General features: G+C 39.2%; 1 protein-coding gene across 1 annotated transcript in view; it reads right to left on the bottom strand.

Moving 5' to 3' along the window:
- Positions 1-6,846, bottom strand: part of EIF2AK4 (eukaryotic translation initiation factor 2 alpha kinase 4) — a 109,186-nt gene that overhangs the window by 29,531 nt on the left and 72,809 nt on the right. The window contains exons 21-24 of the mRNA XM_011989318.1: positions 6,020-6,095; positions 5,494-5,615; positions 2,040-2,089; positions 914-1,082 (exon numbers count right to left, since the gene is read on the bottom strand). Coding sequence (XP_011844708.1) covers positions 914-1,082; positions 2,040-2,089; positions 5,494-5,615; positions 6,020-6,095 — 417 coding nt within the window. The remainder of the gene's footprint in view (positions 1-913; positions 1,083-2,039; positions 2,090-5,493; positions 5,616-6,019; positions 6,096-6,846) is intronic.

Raw genomic sequence — 6,846 nt, forward strand, 5'->3', positions numbered from 1 at the left:
GTGATAATGTCACTGCACACCATCCTGGGAGACAGAGGGAGACACTGTCTCAAAAACAAAACAAAAACAACTCTGGTCTTCAGCTATGTTAAAAAGCCCGAGATAGTTGATTTCAAAGACAGAAGGATCTGATCCAATAGTAATTGACTCATAAGCACAGGCTGGTGGAATAGTTATCTTAACTTTTGTCCATGCAAATTGATTAATGAGTATTTACCGAGTGGTGAGCCATGTGCCGAGCTGGCTGCAATAGGGTATATGGCAAAGAGGACTCATAGGCTCTGCCCTAAAAACATACGCTCTGCTTGGAGAAAACAATGAACATAACTCCAGGTAGTACATGGGTGTCTCAGATCAAGACCTGTGAGAGTTGAGAAGAAAAGGTGGCCAACTAATCAATGAGGGTGCAGTCAGGCTTCCTGGAGAGAAAGGGCCCAAACCATGGCTGGGCAAAGACTTTCTAGACAAGGGAACATTTGACTGACGGTGGCAGGAATGACAGGGCGTGTGTGTGGGGTGGGGAGGGAAGCCTGAGAAGGGCTGGCAGCATGCAGACTTGGTGAAAAGGGAAGTTGGGGAGTGAAGAGATTGGGTATAGGATGGAGCCACTGAGGGTTCCAAACAGGGTATGAACAGGCTAAGAGCATCTTAGGAATCTTAGCCTGATATCTTGCATTTTGGAAAAATGGGTAGAGAACACCCATCCCCCAAAACAAAACCAGTTCCTGTGAAGGTAAGAGCCTGAGATGAAACTCAAAAGCCACATCATGAAGCTCTTCTCAGTTACTTTAGTAAAGATGTGATTCATCTCCAGGACAGACTGAGAAGCAGGTCTGTAGCTGTGGTTTTCCTCACCACACTTGGTGAAGAACTATAGTGGGGAATCTTGGAATGTTAAAATATGGAAAGGAACCTGAAGTGCTGGAAACTCTTGGATGATTTCATAGATAGTGTAGATAATTTCAGCAGTGGGCAGAAAGCTGTTGGTGGTAGAAGTGACAATATCAAATGCACACTCCAGAAGCTCTTTGGGATGAAATCGATCTAACTTGCGCGGCCTGAACACACGTTCTATGCAGTATCTGGAGAGAGAAACCCAGATTTCTAAGGTCATTGCTTACTAGAAAGAAATATGTATGAGAAATTGTTGAACAAGATATAAGAAACAAATATGAAAAAAAATTAATCAGTGGTATGATCAAGAGGACTGAAAGACAGATTTGCCCTGGAACACCCTTGCCTTGTGATCTAGGTTCCAATTCCCAGTTTTGCCACTATTAAGCTATGGGGCTTAAGGTTTTTTAAATGTCTGAAACAGAGATGAAATTACACCAAAAAATTTTACCTTACTGATTGCTTTCTACACAGGGATACCAACACCATAGGGCTATGATTATTAATTGTTCACTTGTAGCTAGAATAAAGACATGTAAAGAGCTTTGTTTTCAGTTGAAGAAAGGAGCTTTAAAGTAGGGTGCCTCATTGACAACAATACTGCTCCAAATTATGAAGATCTCACTGCTGGACCCCTGTGGTATTTGAATGTACAGAAAGCCTTTTTTCAGGGCTAAGTGCCTGGAGGTCCTCAGTGCTCAGCGTTCCTGCTGGGTTTACTCCACTTCTCTACAAGCAGCTTTTGTTCGGTTACCTGTGTAGGCAGTCTTCACATAGAGACCATTGGCCACTTGTCTCACCAATGAAGTTTTAAAAGGGGCCATCTGTGATCAGCCAGATGTTTTTATGAAGCAACTGTTTGTGGAAATAATTAGCTATGTTGCTTGGGGACATTTAGAAGGTACAGAATAGACTGTGGGAACATGACGGTACTTATCTGCTACATTCCTTCTAATAGTCCTAGTTACCTTACAGGAAGGGGTACTGTGGCTGGGCTTCTGGATCGTATTCTAAGCTCAATATTCTGAACCCAGAATTCTTAACTGTGTAAGGATCACAGGAAATAAAATATTCTTCCTTGGTTGACAAATTATTCAACTATTTTTTCCTATGTCTACCAAATGGAATCCCCTATTGTTTCTTACCGTTTTAAATTCAATATATTATTTCTTGCCACATATCTTGCAAAAGGGATCTGAAAAATAAACAAAATATTAAAGGTCAATGTCAAAATGTGCCAGCTACCACACTCCTTTTGTTAATAATGGCTTTATTGAAACCTAACTCCTGTCCCATAAAGTTCACCCCTTTTAAAGTACGTACTTCAGTGGCTTTTAGTATATTCACTAAGTTATGCACTGCTCACCACTCACACTCCCTGAAATGTTCTTCAGTGTTTCGGTTAGTGATGGACTCTACTGCTAGATATGCCATGAACCTTATTCACTGTGGCATTTCTTAGGCTTTTTTTTTAAAAAGTTCACTTTTAGTTAAATATTCTCTGTGGAGCTTTTATTATGTCCAATTAAAATTAGTGCAAGTTATTTATTTATGAATTTTTAAAAAATGTCACTTTTATAGTAATGTAGTCAAAATGGGTATTCTCTCTTACGGTGAATTTCCTGATTTTCCTATCAATCTCTTAGAATAAATTCTTAACAACCACCTTCAAATAGTAACCACAACTAGTAAAACCATTGTCAGATTGCCCCAAGAGATCCAACATAGTATCATTAATACTGATGGGCCAAATTCTCAACATACGTTCACTTTTTAATGTTTTGCATTTGAGTATCAGCTTATAGAACGGGAGCTGATATTTAAAAATCTGCACTTTAGTCTCCTAATATTTAGAGAATAAGAAGCTGGCTTTAAGTATAGCTATGTAAGTATTTGCACTTCTATTCTTTTTTTTTTTAACAAAGCGCAAATGTCTGATCTGATTTGCTGTTTATTTATCTTTACCTCAGAATAATCCCACGTCACTTTACTCACTATAAATGAAAAACAGAAGCAAGGAATGTGGAAGGAATTTCTTCTTAGATTATAAACGCAAAACCTGTTTCACCATAAGCCACATGACACAGATTTAAAAAAAAGATTCCACTCCCCCCTCCAAAAAATATGGTCGAAATGAGTGTATTCTTTGACACTTTACTCTTTGGTGACACAAACAACCTGATGTGCATGGTCATTCACACACGTGAATGTGACAAGCTCAAGTTCTGCTTTTTGGAACTTTGTGAAAATTGTTTTTTTCCTGAGTATCTTCCATCCTCGGTTGGATCCATGGATGCAGAACCCACCCAAGGATGTAGAGGGCCAAATGTGTGTATCTACACATACGTCAAGTGTATGCAAACACACACAGTATACCTTATATACACAGTTTTTTATTTTTTGTTTTGTTGTTGTTGTTTTTCAGACAGGGTCTTGCTCTGTCATCCAGGCTGGAGTGTAGTAGTGCAATCTCAGCTCACTGCAACCTCCATCTCCTGGGTTCAAGTGATTCTCCAGCCTCAGCCTCCTATACACATACAGTTTTGTTTTTTTAAAAAAAACTTTTCCTTCTCTATAATAAAAATGGGATAATAGAGTTCCCTTGAAATTTACTTTTTAAAAAAAGCTAACAATATGCCATGCACATTCCTACAAATCAAGCATAAATATGGCTATATCTAAATATGTATATCTGTCCCTGAGAAATTGGTTCCAGGACTCCCCCAAGGATACCAAAATCAGTGGATGGTTAAGTTCCTGATATAAAATGACATAGCATTTGCCTACAGCCTATGCACATCCTCCTGTATACTTTAAATCATCTTTAGATTATTTATAATATCTACTACTATGCCTATACATCCCTTCTTTTGTGTGGATTCAATGCAGTGTTTAGCACATGGTAAATTCAAGTTTTGCTTGTTAGAATTTTTTTTTTTTTTCCCTGAGTATTTTCCATCCACAGTTGGCTGGATGTGTGGATGTGGAATCCAAAGATATGTATGAAGGGCTGACTGTATTTTCATCTTATACATATATAAAAATACATATCTATATAAAAATATAGATTGGCTGGGCATGGGGGCTCACGCCTGTAATTCCAGTATTTTGGGAGGCTGAGGCGGAAGGATCTGCTTGAGTCCAGGAGTTTGAGACCACCCTGGGCAACACAGTGACAGCCCATTTCTACAAAAAATTTGTTTTAAATTTTCTTTTTGAGACAGAGTCTTGCCTTGTTTCCCAGGCTGGAGTGCAGTGGCACAATCATGGCTCACTGCAGCCTCGACTTCCTGGGCTCAAGCAATCCTCCCGCCTTAACCTCCCAAGTAGCTGAGACCATAGGCACGAGCCACCACACTGGGCTAATTTTTAGTAAAGATGGGGTCTTCCTATGTTGCCCAGGCTGGTCTTAAACTACTGGGCTCAAGCACTCCTCCTACCTCGGTCTCCTAAAGTTCTGGAATTATAGGCATGAGCCACTGTGCCTAGTTCAATGTTCTTTTCGATAGCTCCTTAATATTCCATAATATTGTTGACAAATTATTCAACCATTTTCCTATTGATAAACAGGCAGACAGTTTTTGGCTACCTCAATAATATGGCAATTAACATCCTTTTAACATTCATATACTAATGCGTTTTTCTTTCTTTGAATAAATTGCTCAAAGTGGGATTGCTGGTTCTAAGGATAGAGAATGTGCATCAAAATTTTAAAAGTTTCATTATAAACTTTTAGGTTACGTTTCTAAAGGTTTAGCAGTCCACATTCCCATCAGCAACATATGGAAGTACCTATTTTCCTACACCCCTGTCATCTCTGGATGACATTAATTTAAAAATGTTTCCTGTCTGATGGGTGAAGTTGAGATAGCTTTGCACTTCTTTATTATTGGTGAGGTGGAACAGCTTTTCCGAAGTTTATCAGCCATGCACATTTTCTCTTCTGAGAGCTGCCTGGTTATATCCTTTGCTCATGTCTCCCCTTGTCAGTGCTTTCTGCACATGAGAGGTATTAAGCCCTTGTCTGTCACACGCATTTCATGTTTTCCTTGCTCTATCATACAGCACCACAGAGCTTGTTAGCAGCCAACACTGTGTGAGTGAAAGACTAGTAAGACTGCTGCTGTTGTCGGGATCCCTGGGGGTCAGAAGAAAGCAGGACAGGCAAAACTCAGCATACCCAATTAGGAGAAACACTTGATGTTAGAATAATTTAACTGTTCTAGGCATTAACATGTTAGGATGTTTACTGAAGATCTAGCCACCAGGTTAAAAAAAACCAAACAAACTACATTTATTTGTCTGAGTGGGTGGGGTTAACCTGCTGTGGTCACTCAACATTGAGGTGCACATGTGGCACCTGCAATGCAGGGTTCCTCCAGTTCTAGAGTCATAAACACCTGTGCTATTAGGAAGGTGGAGGCATTCAGGACCAAACATTTCCTCCACTCCAATAACGCTCTCACTCTGACAACTTCCTCAAGAATACATTTCCTACAGGTGATATTTATAAGCCTAGGGAAAAAATCCTTTAACAGAGATGCCATCCTGTGACTAGATACAGCATCCTGATTGTCAGCAGTGTGTTCCCAGCCTTACCCGCAGGTCAAAAGGAAGCATCACCAGCATCCCGCTGTGGTCCATGAATAGGGCAGCTTCGTTGTGCTCATATATTTGTCTGTTTCGGGGAAGCAGTAGTGGGGTACACAACTGAACCGCTCCTACACCAAATGAGAAAAAATAGCTCATCATCAGGTTCACATTCTTCTTAGGAGGCAACCTAAAATTAACACAAACCTGACAGTTAAGTAATTGCTACTGGGACCATTGAAATCATATCAGTTTTTCTTTAGTTCTCTAAATTTATAAATAGAGAGCTCACCTAGAGTTAAGTTTGACAGTTTGGTCATATTTCTGACTCCACAAACCAATTGCATTTTAGTATCAACAGCGAGGCTGCAGCATTCAAATCAGTTTCAAAAATAAGCTTAAATTCCATATGATGTCAATTATTTATAACTGAATTTGAAAGTAAAATATGGTATGCCCAAACACTAACAGCACTTTCTAATGATGAAAAAAGTCTTACGAGAAGAAATATCATTTTTAAAAAGGGCGTACATACCATGTCTTTTAAAGATGCGGATGATGGTTTCACACACATACTGCTGCATCTTGGCTGTACGGATTGAGAAGTTGCCCTAAAACAGGACCGATTAAAACGTCATCATTGAAGGCTTATCAAACGGATCCTTTAAGATACTAACCTGTGGCTTGCAGGAGGCACTACATGGCTTATTTCCAGGTTCAAAAAAGAAGTCTCGACAAGTCCCTTCCTCTTTGAACACATCAGGGAAGAGGACACATACCTTTCATGGCCTGCTTTGGAAAGCAAGAGCTAACCTTTCAAGCAATGGGAAGGTTGCCTGGGTTCAAAGTCCAAATTCTTGGCCACATTGATACTGCCTTTCAGAGGGAGCTAATCAAATAAACACATTCTCCCTGACTCAGGAATACTGTGGCACAACGACCACCTAACAGCATCAGGCCCCTCCCACACACCAAGGTGATTCATGGCAGGCCTGTTGAGAACTACGTGGCATTTACATATTTTGCCAATAGCGTTCTTTTTCATTTGCTTTTGTATTATAAAAGTAGTACCATTTCACTGTAGAAAATTTAGAAACAACAGATAAGCAAAAAGACATCTATAAAAAAGTCACCTATAATCCTGCAAATATCTTTCTATAATAATATTGCCAGCCAGTTAAAACTGTGTTTGGTCTCTAAAATCTATACTGATCTCCCATAAATTTTACTATGACTTCCTCCACTACTCTATCCTTTAAAATTATATCATATTTTAAGCATACAGAAACATATAGAGAATATAACAAATACCTGTTAGCTACTCATCCAACTTTATCAAATTTTTTTTTTTTTTTTTTTTTT

This window comes from Mandrillus leucophaeus, unplaced genomic scaffold (genome assembly GCF_000951045.1).
Source record: "Mandrillus leucophaeus isolate KB7577 unplaced genomic scaffold, Mleu.le_1.0 Scaffold35, whole genome shotgun sequence".
NCBI lineage: Eukaryota > Metazoa > Chordata > Mammalia > Primates > Cercopithecidae > Mandrillus > Mandrillus leucophaeus.